This window comes from Artemia sp. Qi Xiang Cuo, chromosome 3, assembly GCF_049724085.1.
Source record: "Artemia sp. Qi Xiang Cuo chromosome 3, ASM4972408v1, whole genome shotgun sequence".
NCBI classification, from domain to species: Eukaryota; Metazoa; Arthropoda; class Branchiopoda; order Anostraca; family Artemiidae; genus Artemia; species Artemia sp. Qi Xiang Cuo.
Genome location: NC_142796.1, coordinates 22720308 through 22741741, shown reverse-complemented (window position 1 = coordinate 22741741; position 21434 = coordinate 22720308). Strand labels below are relative to the sequence as shown.

The 21434-nt window shown below is 35.5% G+C and overlaps 1 protein-coding gene across 1 annotated transcript in view; it reads left to right on the top strand.

Moving 5' to 3' along the window:
* LOC148953877 (omega-amidase NIT2-like) overlaps positions 1 to 21434 on the top strand; it is a 60189-nt gene that overhangs the window by 22821 nt on the left and 15934 nt on the right. The window contains exons 4-5 of the mRNA XM_089085670.1: positions 2724 to 2892; positions 7124 to 7218. Of these exons, the coding sequence (XP_088941796.1) occupies positions 2724 to 2892; positions 7124 to 7218 (264 nt within the window). The remainder of the gene's footprint in view (positions 1 to 2723; positions 2893 to 7123; positions 7219 to 21434) is intronic.

Here is a 21434-nt window from a genome sequence, read left to right as displayed (position 1 = left end):
CAGGAGTTAAAGCAAAAACCCCCCGCTTTTGAAGATTCTTGTGTTAAGGCTTTTAATTCCTGAATACTCAAATCAAATGCACAGCAAGATTTTCTTTTTTCAACTTTTCTTCGAGCATGCGGGTATACGGTATGTTATCAAAGCAGTGGAGACTTACCTGTAAGCTGAAGGCCGACTGGGATTTTCTTCTGGAGACGCCTGTTGAGCCGAAGGATTTAATAGATTGGATTTAAAAAAGAAACTGAGCAAATACAAAGTAAGATTTTTGTTTTTCGACAAAAAAAAACTTCTGGGAAAGAGCTGGAATTCTTGGAAGCTTGCAGTCGGTCTTGTCAGGTTAAGAGGATTATTTTGATCTAATTTAATAATGAAGTACTATGCTTTTAGGAAAATCAAAAATTAACATGGGCTCTTATAGGAAAACGAGGTTTTTCGTAAAAGTAAATTTGGGGGATAATTTTTTCGGTCTGAAAATATCAAAAGGCCCTAACAGGTCGGATTCCGCTTCGAATGAGTCTTCATTCACCCAGATCCGTTGCCAACTGTGGCCTGTAGGCGTGGCTGATAAAAAAAAAATTTATGAACATTAAGTGGCTACATTTGGTTTTTGGAAAACAGGGAAGGAGTGATCAGATTAAGCTGAAATTTTGAGGATAAGCTCCCTGGCCCTAGGAAAGCTTATTCTCTAAATTTCAGCCCGATCGGACAACGTTAAAGGGGGGCTTTGGTGTGAGGGTCAAAACTTCCGGCCCACTTTCCCCCATGAAGATAAAGTTGGAGGGGGGGTGAAATTTTGCATGTTTCTTAGTTTGAGCTTAGGATACAAAATGCGATCACCGCCGTCTCTGTGCAACCGCTAGGACCGGAAATCGCTTAACATTGTAGTTAGCCAGATGCAAGTGCTCCGGAGAACATTTAAACAAAGGAGAAACATAAGCGACATTGGACTTTTTCACGGGTAGACAAGTCTGATTTCTCTTGAACACGAAACTTGGCTTCACCTTTGTAGCACTAACTTTTAAAGAATCTAATTTTAAATTAATTTATTCCAATACATACATAAAAATCGGTAATAAGTAGTGTAATGTTATAGTTAGATTTTCTTAGAAATTACAAGTTGGTTTCAAAGTTGGTTTCAAAGTCTCGAGTTGGTTTCAAAGGCATTTTGAGAAAGTTCCTGCCAAAATACGTGTTTCAGGGTAATATACACTAGACCGCTGATGGCAGATTAAATGGGAGGTGATGTTTGTACGCGCCGATAATGTGGTAGCCAAATATTACTGAGTTTGATTATGCTGTATAAATTTATATGCAGTGTTGCAAAGCAAAGAATTTTTGCACAGCCCAATTGGTAAATGTGTCTTTCATTTATTCTGGTTTTGTTTTGATTCAGTAACTCTTTTTCTCTTCTGAAGTCTACTTCAAAAGGCCATATTATTTGGCTTTTTTCGTTTTTTATTTTTCCTTAGCTCTGAGGATGACTTGGCGGAGGTCCTTGTCGAAATATTTGCTTATTTTTGATTCATATTGTTCCACTGGCTGACACTACCCTCGTTTTTCTCTGCTATTTGATGCTTTCCTCATTTTGTTGTGTTTTCTCTTCTTTGTTTCATACAAAAAAATCATACTTAAACTAATTGGCCAGATACAGAACAGATACAGATGATACATTGTGCTCTGTAACAGATTTCCCTTTATTGCAAATAATCTACTGCTCAGAAGTTAGAATTGCTTCCAATAATTTTGCATAAATAGGAGCACGAGGCTAGGGTGTCTGTTAAGGAGTTGATATTTCTTTACCACAGCTGAGCATACCGCGCGCCGGTCCGCCCTCCCAATACAACTGTGAATATATTAATATGCAAAGGCTCTGATCAATATTTATTACATGGACGAAGAGGAGAGGGGTTACAGGACGACTTAAGTTTATTTTACCTATTTAAGGGGTAGACGCACTAAAAGTATAGAGAAACGATGTTTGTAAGTCTTACTTAACGATTCATTTAAGACCTTATTCATATATGTTCAGCATCACATTGTTGGTCACTAATTGTTGAGGAGAGGGAAGGCCAGTCAATCTTTTTTGGTGCGTTTGTATGGGATCAGGAGAATGTTCTGTTAAAGCGTCAATATTAATTTTTTGAACATTACAAATATAAGCTTCCTAAACCTACTCCACTTCAAGGAGTTTATTTGTACCAGGCGTTCAATACGGGCAGTGGAGCTGTCTTTTGTGACGGATTTTGAGGATATTAATCCGTCAAATCCTTTTGTGACGGATTTGACGGATGTTAATCGCATGCGTACATGCGAAAAAACGCATTTTTTCAAGGGAAAGTAAAGTGTAAACTTTAAATGAACAGGAATCATCCTGAACACGAGATGGTTTGCCACTCCCCTCATCTTTACGCTAGAGTTTAATGTGTATTTTACTGAAAACATATTAAAATGTAGCATATATAAACCAGTTTGTAATTTTAGGCATTTTCATTGCTGAATTATTGTAACTTATCCTGAATATGTGCGGAAGTGATTTACGTTCTTACCAAATGGAAAAATCACCTGGATATGGGCGTACGCAGTACAATGCAAATACGAGCTACTTCCTGAAAGGGTACGCAACGAGCGAAATCCTTGTTGTGATTAAAAACCAAGAAACATTTTTAATTGTTGGTTATATTTCTGGGACTGGTGAAATTTAAAATTTTTATTCCTGATTCTAGGTTCACTTATTCGACGTCAATATACCGGGAAAGATCCATTTTCAAGAATCTGAAGCATTAACCCCAGGATGTTCATACACGACCTTTGACACTCCTTTTTGTAAGATCGGTGTTGGCATCTGCTATGACATCTGCTTTGCAGAGCTGGCAGCAGTTTGCACCCAGAAAGGTAAGAGCTTTAAGCTTGTCTCTATTTCTTGTTCATACCAATTATTTTTGCCCGTTAAGTGCAAAACAAGTGATGCTTCACACAAGAAAGTATGATAAATTAAGAAATCCCAGTAATTTTGAAACATTGCGGGATCGAATATAGAGGAGGAGAGAGTACGGAAGAGAGAGAAAGAAAGAGGTGAATAGAAGAAAAAAAATATTTACCCACCATTAAAAGAAACCTCAACAGCGACAGCGTATTCCATAAAATACCATAACTCATGGTCAGTCATTAAGCAGGAGGCCAGGGGCTGGAGGGAGACTGAAATTAGTTGTAGTAGAACCGTATTTATGACTACTACTCTCAAGCGCATTATGATAAGGTTGATATCGTCACTCAAGGTTTACGCCAAATACGAAACAAGACTTGACTCGCTGTAAAAATGAGTTAAATCCTGAATTGTGCGAAAATGAGGTGAATAGGTCAATTGACAAAAAGCAAGCTTACTCGGTGCAAACATGAGCCAATTTCTGTTTCCGTAAAAAGAACATAGTTGAGGTGGTGGAATTCCAGTGACGCAGTAGGGAAACGGTATAAGCTTCGGCTCAGGGAAAAACGAGCTAATTTCGAGGTATTGCCCGAATCAGTGCAAAAACTACCTATATCTTGAATCGGTGCGAAAAAAGCTAAATCCTAACTGGGTTCAAAAATAAGTCAAGTCCTGGTATTGTCTTATCTTTCAAGTCCTGGTTTAGTTTAAAAACACTCTAAACTGCAGAATTCCAATAATGTGGCGGGATAATGTTCCGAGTCCTCACGTACGTAAAACGAGTTAAGACAAAGCAGCGGAGTTCGGTGAATAAATGGATAAACAGAAAATGAGACCCCTCTCTTTTCGCTAACTTTTTATCAGAAATGTAGAAGTTTTTTTCTCTGATAAGCTTGAAACGCTTGGGCCTATGGAAGCAACAATGATGATTTTCAGAGCCACAGTCCGTCTCTTACCTCCGGAAAAAAATGCTTTGGTTTGCTAGAAACTTATACTGAAGAACTTTGGTCAAAGAGAACAGACGAGAGACTAGTAACCGATTGAGTCATTCAAACTTTCTATCAATCACCGTCAATCCTTGACTCAAGCGTCAAACAGGCTCCTAGATGGTCAATCGTGTTTTAATTAAGTGATTGACGCAAGCTTTTGATCAAAATAATTGACCGTCTAGAGTGTCCTTTAGAGGTGTATACTGCTTTCTAGCCCCGGCTCCTTTCTATGCAAAAATTAAATAAATAAATAAAAGTTTTTTCAACTGAAAGTAAGGAGCAACATTAAAACTTAAAACGAACAGAAATTATTACGTATATGAGGGGTTGCCTCCTCATCTATACCTCGCTCTTTACGCTAATAAGCTAGAATAATAAGCTTTTTACAATTTCAAAAGACATTTTAGCGTAAAGAGGGAGTTACTGAGGAGGGACAACCCTCTTATATACGTAATTATTTCTGTTCATTTTAAGTTTTAGTATTGCTCTTTACTTTCTGTTGAAAAAACTTGTTTTTTAAAATTTAATTTCTGATAGTTTTTAAATTAATGCAGAGAAATCCAGCTCCCCTCCAATGGAAAATTCCCTTTCCCCACGAAAACTCCTCCATAAAAAGACCCTCCTGCGTAAGCACTTCCACCAGAAAATCCCCCCGAAAATATCTTTATACTTCCCAATAGTCAATACTATAATATGTTAGCAATGGGCAAAGTTCATAACTTGCAGCCCTTCCCCGGGGCTGTGGAGGGTCAAGTCATCCTCAAAAAGATATTTGTTAGATCTTTCGACCATGCTGAAAAAACAGCTGTCTCAAAATTTTGATCCAACAATTTTGGGTAAAAAAGAGGAGTGGGAGGACGTTAGATGCCCTGCAATATTTTTGGTCACTTAAAAAAGGCACTAGAACTTTTGATTTCCTATCAAATGAGCACTCTCTCGATCTTCTAGGATCACTGTAGGGTTCCACAGTAGGCCTCCACAGTAGGTTTCACTGGTATTCTAAATCTCATAGTGCGATTTTCATTGAGATCATTTGATTTCTTAGGGATTTTCCCATTCTTTTCCAAAAATTAGGCAAATTTTTTCAGGCTCATAAACTTTGATGTGTAACATTAAACTTAATGAATTTTATATATTTATGAATAAGTCTTAATATTCAATTCTTTTGATATATCTATTATTATCAAGATTCTGTTTCTTACAGTTTCGGTTACTATTGAGCCACATCACTCCTTACTTACAGTTCGTTACCACGAACTGTTTGACAACTGGATCCGACTGAAAGTTTGTTGGCGCATTAGTACAGTCAAAGGACATTCCTAAGTTTTTTTGGTGTGAGGTTGAGGCGCTTTTGGTTGTTGGTTATTGATGCTGCTTTTGGTGGAGGCGCTAACTGGCTTAAATTTCAAAAGTTTGGGGTTCCCTGAACTATATAACTTTGATGCATGCTAGCAAGCGGCCTATGTTAGTTTAATATTTCTTGGGGAGAGTAACTATAACTGTAGGTACCTGTCTACAAGATTTTCAAAGAACCTCAACGTCTTCGATTGTTTCGTTACTTTCGTCATTCCAGGCAAATCCATCAAAAATTTTATCACGTCCCAGCTTTTGATTCCTCATTTCCCACCCGAAGCAATTCCTTGGTAGCCTATGTGTATCCTTGTCAGCATGGGCGCCCATAAGCTAAATTTTAGAAAGGGGCTTACCTGGTCTAATCAGCACTTCCAATGCTGTATAATAGAAATCTCAAAACAAAAATATAAAAATATAAGGCAACATCATTCAGCCAGGGGGATGGACCCCCCTCTCCCCCCCCCCCATATGGGCTCCCATGTCCTTGTGATCTAATGTTCTTCAAAGTGTTTCGCTGTATCACTAGTATCACCTTGTGATAAAGTAATAACATATCATATTATCTGCGAAAAGACATTATTTTTTAAAATTATTTGTTTCAATTGATTGCGAAAAAAAAACAATATAATTAGCCATTATGCTCTTGTGGCGAAAATAAATAAGACATTCCACCATAAAATGAACAACAAAATAAAAACAAAGATAAGGTGAGAGAACCCATGCATGTTTGTTCAACTTTCATAGTTCACCTTGTTCAACTTTCATAGTTCAACTTTCATGATAGTTCTGTTCTGTATCGTAACAAGCAGAGATGTAGCTGTACCTACAGCTTCATAAGCAAATTCACAAGCATACACACTCGTTCACAAAATATTATTTACAAAAAAAGTAAAAAAAGAACAGACATTGGAAACAACCAGTAACCATAAATAGAATAACGCATCTTTTGTATATTCATTTTTTTGTTTATAAGATATTTAAAGAGATTTTATTCAACAAAAGCTTTGGTACTCCCTTGTTATATAGCAAACACTCGAGAATTTACACCGCAAACATGAGCCAATAACCGGTTTTCATACCAGACAATTAGCTTCGGCTCGGTGGGAAACAAGATTTTAACCATATTTTAATTAAATATTTAGTTGTCATTTAGGTTAGGTTAGGCTAGTTTAGGCTACTTACCTAATATAATGTAGTCTAGGCAGCCCCCTTTACATAATTCTTTGTTATAGTTTCCATAATTTTGTTACTAAACTATTATATTTTCATCATATTTTGGTATATTTCATCATGATTAACCTAACTTCAATTCTTGAGTGTGTGCTATATAACGAGGAAGAACTTTTTTTATTCCTAAATTTCCGGCGCCAGGTACTTTTAAGTATCTGCCAGGCTGCTATTCTTTTTCCTCGTTCTATCACGATCTTGTAAATCATTAAAGTGTACGTATCACAGGAATGTAAACATATCTATAGAGTTAATTGATGAGCCGTTTTGGAGATGAAACATTTCGCCAATGGCCCCCAGCCTCTCTGTGCTCATATAATCTCGTTAAGCTCAATTATAATTCTGGAGTTGCTTCCTAATTTTTAGCGTTATCTTTATGCGTAGTTGTAGGAGGTTTAAAGCTGCTCAAGCAGTGTTTATACTATTTTTTTCTCAGAAAATTGGATTTAACATCACAGAATGCCCAAACTTCAGTGAGCAAAAATTGGAGATGATGTAATGCTAGTAACTTATGAAGACTGATAATTTAGAAACGATTTTCCCCTATAACCAGGAAAGAAAAAAAAAAACTTAAAACGAGGTCTAAAATTTCGAAGTGGAAACGCTGTCTTCAAAAATATTTTATTTACAGGCTGCAATGTATTGGTATACCCAGGAGCTTTTAGTATGACAACAGGACCACCACATTGGGAGCTTCACCTTCGATCCCGTGCAGTCGACAATCAGGTAAATTTTACTAAATTTTACCAAAGTTTTATAGCTAAGTATAGTCAAAGATTCGGAATTAAAGACTGAAGTTGAAACTTCAAGTGAACAAGAATTATTGCATCACAGACAACACAGGGTTTATGTACAAAACTAGCTCAAATAAAGTGGCTCACGAGATTTTTCAGTATCTTTAGAATTAAAAAACTTGTACTTTCCTGGAAATATAGAATTGACCCCAAAAACAGGAAGTTGTCTCAAGAGCCGGAAGAAAATAAAATTCAAATTTATAAGGCTCTTAGTAGACTATCGTTGGACATGATATCGATTACTTCTAGCCTCTAATTATAATTCGCTAAAAAAACTCACGTAAGCCCAGTTTTCAGCAGAGCTTTAGTTTTTATAATTCTACAGATCCTGTAAAATATAGCGGGTTGGTTTTTTCAGCTAGTTTTGTAGATATATCTTGCGTAAAATACGAAGCAGTAATTTTTGCTCGTTTTAACTCATTAATTAAAAAAAACTTTCAAAAAAATAAGTTTTTCAAAGAAAAGTAAAGGCCATTTTAAACTTAATTTCTGCATATGTAAATGTATGTTGAAATTGAAACCCAAAACGACCAGAAATTAAATAAACAATTATAGCAAAAAACATGAAATAGGTAATAATATAAATGAATAAATAAATCTGAAACCAGGTAATGGTAGAATTGAATATGCAAATCAAGATTAAAACAAAAAAAAATATTTTGCTATTAAAGTATAAATGAAACTTAAAACGAACAGGAATTAAATAAACAATCAATGAGAACAAACATACAATATATATTAATGTAAATGAATAAATAAATCTTGAAACGAGTGAAAATTAAAACGAATATGGAAACCAGTTTGGATCGAATAAAAATAACTAAAAACAAGAGTTTGGGTATCGCCTCACTGCAGAAGCCTAAAACCTACTGCGTCATTGGCGCCTTACTGAAAACAATTCTTTGAAATGTTTTCACTTTTGTAACTTTAAGAAATCAAAAATTAATTAAGCCCTCAGCCCTCAGGCCATAGCCCTCAGGGCAAGGGATTTAAGTTATGCCATAGAGGCATATAAGGTTCTTAAAGAACTCGTTGTCGTAGAAACTTAAAAAAAAAACTCATTCGATTGGAAATTCAAAGGGATGATACCCTTTTTAATAGTCGAAAGTGATTTGAGGGCAACTAACCCCCCTCTCACGCCCACCATTTTCCAAAACACACCCAATCAGAATTTTTAGATAGCCATTTTATTCAATGTAGTTGAAAGTTTTGGAAATTAGGTCTTTAAGGTAGACAAACCCCCCCCCACAGCCCTCAGTAAAAGGGTTGTAATTTATGCACTGGGTTATATATAGTTTTGCTAGAAAGCTTTATCGCAGCAACTAAAAAAGGGTTCTCTAAATGGTAAATTGAATGATTTAGTGCCTGTTGCAATAGACGAATCAGACTACGTATTCAATGACGCCGCTCTTAAGTCCGTCATTTTCCTAACCACATCCAATCACAATTTTTAGATATCCATTTTGTTCAACGTAGTTGAACGTTCCTGAAATTATGTCTTTTAGGATGATAACCCCCTCAGAGCCCTCAGTGCAAGGGTTATAAGTTATGCCCTGGGGGCATATAAGGTTTATATAGAAAGTTGTTGTATAAATAGTAGACAGCACGATCGCGCTGCCTAAGTAAAGAACGGGGACACTAGAGAACGAGACAAGAAACGGGGACTAAGTAAAGAGGAGGACACTCCTCCACAACCTTCAGGGCAAGGGTTTTAAGTTATGCCCTTGGGGCATATAAGAACGATGTTGGCACAATGTATTATTTAATAATTTTTTCCTTTAGAGCAGGGCACTTCGTATCGAAGAAGTTGCCGTAGAAACTTCGAAAAGCGCTCATTCAATTGGAAATTGGAGTGGCTTGTGCCCACTGTTAGGTCCCTGCACTGATGAAGTTTCTGTTGAGTTTATTGAAACACTAGCACGGACTTGTAGTTACGGACTCTCCATAAAACGTTTAAAAGTGCTAAGATGCACCTTAGCAAGGGGGGAAATTGTGCTTGGGGTGGATTTCTAAGGGGAGAATTTTCCTTTGAGAGGGAAATTTCTGGGGGAAATGTTACACTGGGGGTTTTGACAGAATTATTATACGAAATTCTTTTTAATTGTTTTACATTCTCTTTGCCAAATTCTTTATATGGATATGTTCCGAGGGAAATATCCGGGGGCTTTTTTCCGTGCGTTTTATTTTCTGGGAAATAATTTTCACGGAAGGGGGCATTTCTGGAGTGACTGAGAAACCGATATATAGATTAAAGTCTTATTCCAATGAAAAAATGCTAAGGAGAATTTTTCAGGATGAATTGTCCACAAGCAATTTTACAGAGAGGGGGAATTCTCAGCGAGGAAAGAATTGTCTGGAGGGAATTTTACGGGGGGAGGTACACTTTACGGTGGATGAAATTTCCACGGAGGAGTTCCGTGACGGGGAGGGGTATATTTTATAGAGGGAGAGCCAGATTTACCGGCATTCTTTGAAAAACGAACAGAAATTATTTCATATATGAAGGGTTGCCCCTCCTCGATACCTTATTCTTTACGCTAAAGTTTGACTGTTTACTAAGGTTGAAATACAGGGGCTGTTTAATTAGAATAGGATTCTTTTTTAAAAGTGCTAACAGCTTTAGCGTAAAAAGCATGGTATAAAGGAGGGGCGACCCTTTATATAAGGAATAAATCTGCCAAAACTAATACGCCACTTGTATTTTAATTTTGCATGCACTGTGAGCCAAAATCGAACCAGCATTAGTTGAAAAACGTTCAGAAATTAAATAAAAAACAAGTCTTTTTAACTGAAAGTAAGGAGCGATGTTAAAACAATCTATAATTATTCCGTATATGAAGGGGTGTCCCCTCCTCAACCCCTCGCTCTTTACTCTAAAGTAGCGTAAAGAGAAAGGCGTTGAGGAGGGGACAGTCCCTTTCATATACGGAATAATTGCTGTTCGTTTTGTTTTAATGTCGCTCCTTACTTTCAGTTAAAAAAACTTGTTTTTATTACTTAATCTCATAAAGACGATACTTTTGTCAACATATGAAGAACCGTGTATATTGCAATTCTATATGTCTGGTTTATATGCAAAGTAATACAAGAGGCGAAAGCTAACGAACAAGAGAGCAGGGAAGAATTATGGTATACAGAATAATATTTGGTAGGGATAGTCACTAGTGATAAATCATTAGGGGTGGCAATGTTTTTGCTCATAACTTTATTATAACTTTTTCAAGGGTTTTAAGTTATGCCCTGGGGGCATATAACGTTTTTATAGAAGGCGTTGTCGTAGAAACTTCAGAAAATGCTCATTCGGTTGAAAATTAAAGGGCTAGTGCCCTTTTCAATAGTCGAAAGTGATTAGAGAGCCACTAGCCCCCCCCCCCCCACGCCCATCATTTCCCCAAACACATCCAATCAAAATTTTGAGATAGCAATTTTCTTCAGCGTAGTTGATTTCCAGATAGAAAATATGTTTTTGAGGAGGACACTCCCCCCACAGCCCTCAGGGCAAGGGTTGTAAGTTATGCCCTGGGGGCATATAAAGTTTTTATTGAAAGCGTTGTCGTAGAAACTTCAAAAGGGCTCATTCAATCGGAAATTGAAAGGGCTAGTGTCTTTTTTAATAGTTGAAAATGATTGGATAGTCACTAACGCCCCTCTCACGCCAACCATTTTCCAAAACACATCCAATCAAAAATTTGAGATATCCATTTTGTTCAACGTAGTTGAACAATCTGGAAATTAGGTATTTTAGTATGATAACCCCCTCAGAGCCCTCAGTGCAAGGGTTTTAAGTTATGCCCTGGGGGTATATAAGGTTTATGTAGAAAGTTGTATAAATCATAGGCATCACGATCGCGCTGCCTAAGTAAAGAACGGGGACACTAGAGAACGAGACAAGAAACGGGGACTAAGTAAAGAGGAGGACACTTCCCCACAGCCTTCAAGTCAAGGGTTTTAAGTTATGCCCTGGGGGCATATAAGAACGATGTTGGCACAATGTATTATTTATTAATTTTTTCCTTTAGAGCCGAGCAAGTTGCCGTAGAAACTTCGAAAAGCGCTCATTCAATTGGAAATTGGAGTGGCTTGTGCCCTTTTTAATATTCGAAAGTGATTGGAAGGCCACTAACACCCCTCTCATACCCACCATTTCCCCAAATACATCCAATCAAAATTTTGAGATAGCCATGTTGTTTAACGTAGTTGAAAGTTCTGGAAATTCGGTCTTAGAGAATGACAACCACCCTAACAGACCTTAGGGTAAGGGTTGTAGTTGATGCCCTGGGGGCATATAAGGTGAATATACAAAGTGTTGTCGTTTCCAAAAGGATTCATTCAATTGAAAATTGAAAAGGCTAGTGCCCATTTTAATAGTCGAAAGTGATTGGAAGGCTTGACATTTTTATACTAAAGATCGAAGTGAGTATAATGTATTATTTTTTGTTGTTGTTGTTGTTTAGACCAGGGCAATTCGTATCGAAGGATTTGTCGTGGGAACTTCGAAAAGGGCTCATTCGATTGAAAATAGAAAGGGCTGATTCCCTTTTTAATATTCGAAAGTGATGTGAGGGCAACTAATCCCCCTTTCACTCCCACTCTCCCAAACCCATCCTATACGCCAACCCTCCCATTTCTGCTCTTAAAATTTAACCAAATCAAAATAGAGTAAGTGTATCCAAGCTATCAAAGGAAGTAAACAGATTTTTTACGAATGGCATCAAGTTTTCCATTTCAGGTCAACTAGAGGAGGTATGAAACTAAATTAAACAGTAATATTTGTATCCAGATTTTTAAAAAGGTGTATGTTGTTAAAAATTGCTGAAAATGTTTCTCCAGCATACAAATAGAAGGCCAAACTATAAAATCTTAAAAAACGAATAGATTTAAGTATTATTTTCTTTTTCCCTGAAAAGACTATGTCAATAGAAAACGAACAGAAATTAATTTAAAAAACTTTTCCCACAAAATACATTTTTTCAAAGAAAAGTAAAAGACTCCATTAAACAAAAAATGAGCCAAAATAAATTCAAATAATCTACCAAGCGTGGAACTACCACAAATCAGCATCGATAAATAAATGAAACCCACAACGAAAAGAAATTACAATAAATAACCGAGTAAAACTCAAAACGATCAGAAATTAACATAAGTTGGGCGCAAAACCCATATGCCTTCCCAAGGACAGAAAAAAATTTGCACTTTACTGAAAAAAATATAAATGTTTTTACTTTAATAACTTCAATAAATAAAATAATTTTAACATTTTGATTACTAAATATCAGTATATGCATATTAAACTGACAATGCACATTCATTTGTATTTTTTCTGTAGAGTGTAAATTTTGTTCTGGCCTTGGGAAGGCATAGGGGTTTTGCGCCTAACCCCTAAGGCATAGGTAGTTTCACGCTTGGTAGATTATTTGATTGTATTGTTGTTCATTTTTTGTTTAATGGAGTTCTTTACTTTTCTTTGAAAAACTTATCTTGTGGAAAAAGTTTTTTAAATTAATCTTCTTAAATACATTGCCAACCTTACCCAGGCCTCTGGCTCTTGCTCGCTTATTACCTTGACGTCACTTCATATATATATATATATATATATATATATATATATATATATATATATATATATATATATATATATATATGTTTTGGATGCTTCTAGCCTATGTGCAATCATATGACCCAGATCAAGATCTTTGGGAATTTGGTGTAGTGGCTGGTAGAAATGCCCTTGTAATGGACCTTGACTGCGTAGATGATGTAAGTCTTCCTGTGGCATTTTTCCTTTCTTTGTTCCTGTGGCAAACCCAAACTCAGTCCAGTATATGCTTGGCAAAGTGGCACATTTCTCAGTTTAACTCGGCTTACAAATAAATACGAAGAATACGAACTTTCTCCGTCTGATCATCACAACATACTTGTATATTCAATTTAATTTTTACTTCTTATATGATTTATTTATTCATTTATATTTGTACCTGTTATCTGTTTTGTACATGTTTGCTATGGTCAATTATTTTGATTCATTTTCGTTTTGGGTTTCACTTATTCTTTAATAGTAATTTCAGGTCGTTTTGAATGTGAATCACAAAGGAATTTTTTTCTGCTGGTCTTAAGTTTAATATTACTCTTCACTTTTCTTTGAAAAACTTCCTTCTTGGAGAGTTTTTTTCAATTAATCATTCAGAGAAGGAGTCTCGTTTTCTTAGGTGGTGGAAGTGGAAGGGGTGGAAGTGGAAGGGGGATTAGTTGCCCTCCAATCACTCTTGACTATTAAAAAGGGCATCAGCCCTTTCTATTTTCAATCGAATGAGCCCTTTTCGAAGTTACCGCGACAACTCCTTCGATACGAAGTGCCCTGGTCTAAACAACAATTAAAATTGTAGCTTCATTTCACATTCCTTTTTCCTCTTTTCATTTTCTTTACTTTTGTCGAAGAAATAAATAAAGGTACTGATCCCTTATACCTCACCCACCGCTATACACGAAAGAACTCAAGTTTGGTTACTAATGCTAATGGAATAAAATAAAATAGGATGAAAATATAATAGTTTAGAAACAAATTTGGGCTATATATTTGCACATTAGGGGATGGGGGTGTGGGGGGTGGGGTAAGCATAGCATATATTAAATACGTAACCGAACCTATCCTTGGTACCTTCCCCCTTAAACCCCAAAAAACAACAGTTTGAATTTAGTCAACGCAATGGGAAATCATGGTTTGCAATCAACTTTTATAGCAAATACGCGTTTGACGGATTTCCATGTCTGGTTTCCATATATAGTTTATAGCGGAGGGTGAGATATAATGCACCAGTACCTAAATAAATTATCATTAAATAGGAAAAGAATTCCCACATTGGGTTTTTCGTACTGGGCTCTAATTTTTCGAGCTTTTCGAGGAATAGCACGTGCTCTTAACTAATTTCAGTCTGGTCTGGCACAGTAACTGCCTTAGTCTGATGCTTTATTTTTCTGCCTCATCTTGACAACACAAGGTTTGAGTCCGATTATGTTCTAACACTTAAAATACGCCTGCATTATATTAACTTTTAGTTACCATAGTAACTAGATGTAACTATAGTAACTGTGTGTCGTGGTTTGTTCTTCTCTAGGTTTCATATAAGTATATAACCATGACACTCATGTCCACACTCCACATTTAATTTTAACTATACAGATGCTTTATATTATACTTCAACTAAAATTCTTTTTTCGAAAATAGAAAAACAACTATATTTTAGAAGAATCACGATTTTAGTCACCTTACGATAGCGCTGAGGAAAGAGCTGTGCCTGATAATTGAACATGTTCAGTTTTGATCCTGCATATCGTAAGGAATTCTCAATTAAAGTTTCGCAATATATTTTTTTTTTTTTTAGATTGTGGATTTTTTTAGAATGTTGGTCGAAAAATTGCTTTTTTAAGAAATTTATTTTGCAAAAAAGTTATTCGGGTATGTCAAAATTTTTTATATAAACACAAAATGTTTATATACAAACATTTGTGTTAATCTCCCATCGACTCGCCAAAACTAGCGAAAATTAGAATGCAAACCGTGCAATATTTTTAGCTCTCATTTTTGGTTTCTGATTTTTTACCTTTGAGTTCTGACATGATTTAAAAGATAAAAGAATTTTGCATTCTGCAATCCAAGAACAAGGAAATATAAAATTCACTTAAATTACAATCAAAAATTTGCAGTTTCTCAGTGGCGCCAACCCTCAAAAACGTAAAGGTAAGGAGGGAGGAGGGCAAATTTTTTTTAAATCAAAAAGAGAGGGCTATTTTTTCCGTATTTTTAAATGAAAATACCCAACGAGGGTATTTAAAAAAATCTAGAGGAGGCCTCCCCCTCCAATTGGTGCCATTGCAGTTTCTGCATTAAAATTTTATAAAGATGGTAGTGTTTTTGTACCTCAGTGGGAATTTCTCATTGTGACTTCAAATTTCACATCAGGACCTCGCCATATCTGGACTCTGGAGTCAAATCATATACAAACTTTAAAAAAATTATTTGCTTGAAATTCTCGATATTGCCTTTAATTCCTACATGGCGCGATTTGCGAAAAAAAAAACACAATTTGAACTACGCATTGAATTTGGATAGAAATAAAACTTATGGAATAATTGTATATGGAATAATATTTGCATAGGACTATTATAATAGGAATAATTTGCATAAAAATACGGTTTTTGGAGTAATAAGAATTTCCTATTTTGAAAACCAACAGCGATGAGTTTTTTTTTTTTTTTTTTTTAGGTGAACATTCTTGGTGGGCCATGAAATTTCCCAAAAATGGTGGCATTTTCAGAGCATAGTAGGAAAATTCAATTTCAATTGCAAATTTTATACTGCGATTGCAAATTTTCATAGGGAACATGCAAAATCTAATTTTATATTTTTGGCTCAAGTTTGGCATGCTTGTAAAGGCCACACATTTTTCAGGTTGACTGCCCTTGACGTTGAAAAATATGCTCGATAAAATTACCCAGAAATGGCAATTGATTCAGTATTAATTAAAAAAAAAACTTTCGAAAAAATAAGTTTTTCAAAGAAAAGTAAAGGCCATTTTAAATTTAATCTCAGATCATACAATTACCTGTTAAAATTCAAACTCAAAACGACCAGAAATTACTATTAAAGTATATATGAAACCCAAAACGAACAGAAATTAAATAAACAATCATAGCAAAAACATGCAACAAGTAATAATATAAATGAATAAATAGATCTCAAACCGAGTAATGCTTAGATTGAATATGAAAATTAAGCCTAAAACGAAAAAAAATATTTTGCTATTGAAGTATAAATGAAACTTAAAACGAACAGAAATTAAATAAACAATCCTTGCGAGCAAACATACAATATATATTAATGTAAATGAATAAATAAATCTTAAAACGAGTGAAACTTAAAAAGAATATGAAAATCAAGTTTGAATCGAATAAAATTAACTACAAACAAGAGTTTGGGTATCTCCTCACTGCAGAAGCCTAAAACCTACTGCGTCATTGGCGCTTTACTGAAAACAATTCGTTGAAATATTTTCACTTTTATACCTTTAAGAAATCGAAAATTGAATAAGATTTTAGGGAATAAATATCAGCATATATACATATTAAATTGACAATTCACATTCTTTTTCAGTAAAGTACAAATTATATTCTGGCTTTTAGAAAGTGTAAGGGTTTTGAACCCTACTCATATTAATTTATGCTCGTTTGGAGTTTGACTCTAACATTTATTTTAATATTTGTTCGTTTTGGGTTTCATTTATTTATTGATACCGATTTGGGGTAGTTGTATGCTTGGTTGATTCTACGATAGTCCGGACGCCAGGTGTTGAAAGTGTGAACCATACCACGACGGAATGGGGATGCTACGAGAATTAGCCTACCCTCCATCCCCCTAAATTGACCATGCGGATTCAAAAATACCAAAGGCTCTTGCTTGCAAGTGGTGGAATACTCCGAAACTTGACATTTTAATATATTTTGGTGATTCATGAAAGAAAATGTATATTCAAAAAAGTTTTAGGTGCTGATTTTCAGTTAAGAAGAAATGCCGGGAAGCAGTGTAATGTCTTCAGAGCGAAATAAACCAACTAGTGACAAAAAATGGCTAAGTTAAAAAAAATGGCATGACTATATGAGTCGGGAACAACGATTGAAAGTACAAATAAAAACAAATTGAATACTAGATAAATGATGATATTAATTGTTAAAAGATCCATCAGTTCAAGATTTTTTTTCACTGTAATTTTTATTTTCATTTTCAATGCTGTAAGAACTGGAAAATAATAGATTTGTAATATACGAGTATTTCATTTTCAGTGAAGCACCAATGACGCAGAAGGCTTTAGGTTTTTACAGTTAAAAAAGGGGGCAGTATTCAAATTTCGTTTGTAGTGAAACTATTTGTCTTGGCCAATCTTGAAAAGAACTAATAAATTAAACTGAATATTTAATGCATAATGATATTAATTGCTAAAAGCTCATCAGTTCAAAATTTTACTGTAATTTTAATATTTATTTTCAATACTAAGTACAAAAGAAAATATTTGTAATATAATTCGTTTTCAGCAAAGCGCCAATGACGCAGTAGGTTTTAGGCTTCTGCTGTGAGACGATACCCAAACTCTTGTTTGTAGTTATTTTTATTCGATTCAAACTTGATTTGCATATTCTTTTTAAGTTTCACTCGTTTTAAGATTTATTTATTCATTTACATTAATATATATTGTATGTTTGTTTGCATTGATTGTTTATTTAATTTCTGTTCTTTTTAAGTTTCATTTATACTTTAATAGCAAAATATTTTTATTCGTTTTATGCTTGATTTTCATATTCAGTCTAATCATTACTCGCTTTAAGATATATTTTTTCATTTATATTATTACTTGTTTTATGTTTGTGCTACAATTGTTTATTTAATTTCTGTTAGTTTTGGGTTTCATTTATTCTTTAGTAGTAATTTCTGGTCATTTTTATTTAGAGATTCAACATGTAATTGTATATGCTGAGCTTAATGTTGAAAATTCATTTACTTTTATTTTAAAAACTAAATTTTATGAAAGTTTTTTTTTAATTAATTTTTGTTCGTTTTTGATTGCAAAAAGTGTCAAGTTTATATGGCATGGGGGGGGGGGGGGGTACTAACTGTCCGATTATTCTTGACTTTAAAAAACAGATCTAGAACTTTCAATTTAAATCGAATGAGGGTTTTTTAAAAGTCTATACGATTACATCTTTTATAAAAACCTTATATATGAATAATAGACAGCTTGCATAACTTGTGGACAGTGATAGACAACATTGAATGGATTGAAAAAATAGCTCCAATAAGGGGGTTTAAACCATTTCACTTGCTTACACAAAGGGATCACGACTGTTTGGAATTGACCTTAATAGGATTTTGTGTGCCAAAGCAATTTTGCATCTATCACAGAGTATGTATTTTAACCTTATAATTGGATAATTATAATAGATTTCCTATGTGTTCTTCCCATACAAAACCCCTCCCCATAAGTTATAATCCCCCCTTAATAACTTATGCCCCAGGGTATAACTTAAAACGCCTACCCCCGGGCCCTGATGGACTGTGGCGACACCGGAGTCTTTTGTTATCAGAACTTTGAACTATTTTAACAAAATGTTTATCTCAAAATTTTTATCGGATACATTTAGGGCTTGGAGGAGGGGGGCTAGTTACCCTCCAATCTCTTTTGACTCATAAAAAGTGAACAAGAACTTTCAATTTTCAGTCAAATGAGCCCTCTTTAAAGTTTATACGAGCATCCCTTCCATATAAAATAATGGGAAGGATTTGGAGAATCCTTAAATTACAACCCTTGCCCTGAGGGCTGTGGGGGAGTTGTCATCCCCAGAGACCTAATTTACAAACCTTAAAACTACGTTGAATAAAATTGTTATCTTAAAGTGTTTATTATATGTGCTTTGGGAAAAGATCAGCGTGAGAGGGGGGTTATTTGCCCTCAAATCGCTTTCGAATTTTAAAAAGGGCTCTAGTTATACGAACCTTCAATTGACGGAGTCCTTTTTGAAGTTTATGTGACAACGCTTTCTATAAAATCCATATATATCGCCAGGGCATAGCTTACAACCCTTGCCCTGAGGGTTGTGGGGGTGTATCCTCTCCCCTGGATCCGCCACTGCCTACCACTCTCTGTTTCTTTCCTTGTTAGGAAGGAGAGCAGATGCCTAATAGGTGTGTGTTAATACCAAAACATTTTAACTCTCATTGGACCTTCAGTTATAAACAGAATTAGTTCAAAGGAAGAGGTGAAGAAAAAGGGCGTGTGGAGGGGTTATTTGCCCTTCGATCAATTTTGACTCTTAAGAGCTGGACTAGAAATTACAATTTCCAATCAAATGAGCCCTCTTTGAAGTTCATACGAGAATCTCTTCCTGCCCCCGGGCCTTGGGGGGGTTTTGTCGACGCCAGGGTTTTGTTACTTAACCTTTCAACTATTTTTAACAGAATGGTATTTTTAACCCTTGCAGATAAAGCAGCTCTGGGGGGAAAGTAATAAAAAAATATTGAAGCTAGATGGGATTTATTCATTCATTTATGTTTGCACCGGTTATCTTTATGTTTTTGAGATAATTAATTTTAATTTCTGTTCGTTCGGGGTTTTGTTTATTCCTTAACAGTAATTTCTTGTCTTTTTGAGTTTTAACTATAATAGGAATTAATTTCTGTTTGTCCTGAGTTCAACATGGCTCTTTACTCTTCTTAGAAAACTTATTTTTATGTAAGGTTTTTTTTTAAATTAATAATAATAAAACATTGAAACCTTATGGCCTTTGCTATAGACAGCTTAATTTACATGCCTCTGAAAAATCAAACCTGATTTTTTCGCCAACGCTTTCAATAAAAACCTTAAATGCCCCCAGGGATTAACTTAACACCCTTGCCCTGAGAGTTTTGGGAGATTGTCCTTCTCAAAAATATATTTTTTATCTGGAAATCAACTATGCTAAACGAAATGGCTATCTCAAAATTGTGATTGGATGTGTTTGGGGGAATGATTAGCGTGGGAGGGGGGCTAGTGGCCCTCCAATCACTTTTGACTATTAAAAAGGGCACTATCCCTTTGAATTTCCAATCGAATGAGCCTTTTTTGAAGTTTCTACGACAATGCCTTCTATAAAAACCTTATAAGCCCCCAGGGCATAACTTAAAACCCTTGCCCTGAGAGTTTTGGGGGATTGTCCTCCTCAAAAACATATTTTCTAATTGGAAATCAACTACGCTGAACAAAATGGCTATTTCAAAATTTTGATTTAATGTGTTTGGGGGAATGATGTTCGTGGGGGGGGGGGCTAGTTGCCTTCCAATCACTTTTGACTATTAAAATGGGCACTATCCCTTTGAGTTTCGAATCGAATGAGCCTTTTTTGAAGTTTCTATGACAACTCCTTCTATAAAAACCTTATATGCCCCCAGGGCATAACTTAAAACCCTTGCCCTGAGGGTTGTGGGGGATTGTCCTCCTCAAAAACATGTTTTCTATGTGAAAATCAACTACGCTGAACAAAATGGCTATATCAAAATTTTGACTGGATGTGTTTAGGGGAATGATGGGCGTGGGGGGGGGGCTAGTTCCCCTGCAATCACTTTCGACTATTAAAAAGGGCACTATCACTTTGAATTCCCAATCGAATGAGCCTTTTTGACGTTTCTACGACAACGCCTTCTATAAAAACCATATATGCCCCCAGGACATATCTTAACTCCCTTGCCCTGAAGGTTCTGGGGGAGTGTCCTCCTCAAAAACGTATTTTCTATCTGGAAATCAACTACGCTGAACAAAATGGCTATCTCAAAATTTTAAGTGGACGTGTTTGGGGAAATGATGGGCGTGGGGGGATAGTTGCTCTCCAATCATTTTTGACTATTAAAAAGGGCACTAGCCCTTTGAATTTCCAATCGAATGAACCTATTTTGAAGTTTCTACAACAACGCCTTCTATAAAAAACTTATATGCCCCCAGGGCATAAGTTAAAACCCTTGCCCTGAGGGTTGTGGGGGAGTATCCTCCTCAAAAATATATTTTCTATCTGGAAATCAACTACGCTGAACAAAATGGCCATTTCAAAATTTTGATTGGATGTGTTTGGGGGAATAAGGGGTGGGGGGCGGGGGCTAGTTGCCTCCCAATCACTTTTGACTATTGAAAAGGGCACTAGCTTTTTGAATTTTCAATCGAATAAGCGTTTTTTGAAGTTTCTACGACAACACCTTCTATAAAAACCATATATACCCCCAGGGTATAACTTAAAACCCTTGCTCTGAGGGTTGTGGGGGATGTCCTCCTCAAAAATATAGTTTCTATCTGGAAATCAACTACGCTGAGCAAAATGGCTATCACAAAATTTTGATTGGATATGTTTGGGAAAATGATGGACATGGGAGGGGGGGCTAGTTGCACTCCAATCACTTTCAACTATTAAAAAAGGCACTAGCCCTTCAATTTCCAATCGAATGAGCCTGTTTTGAAGTTTCTATAACAATGCCTTCTATAAAAACCTTATATGCCCCCAGGGCATAACTTAAAACCCTTGACAAAAGGGTTGTGGGGGAGTGTCCTCATAAAAAATATGTTTTATATCTAGAAATCAACT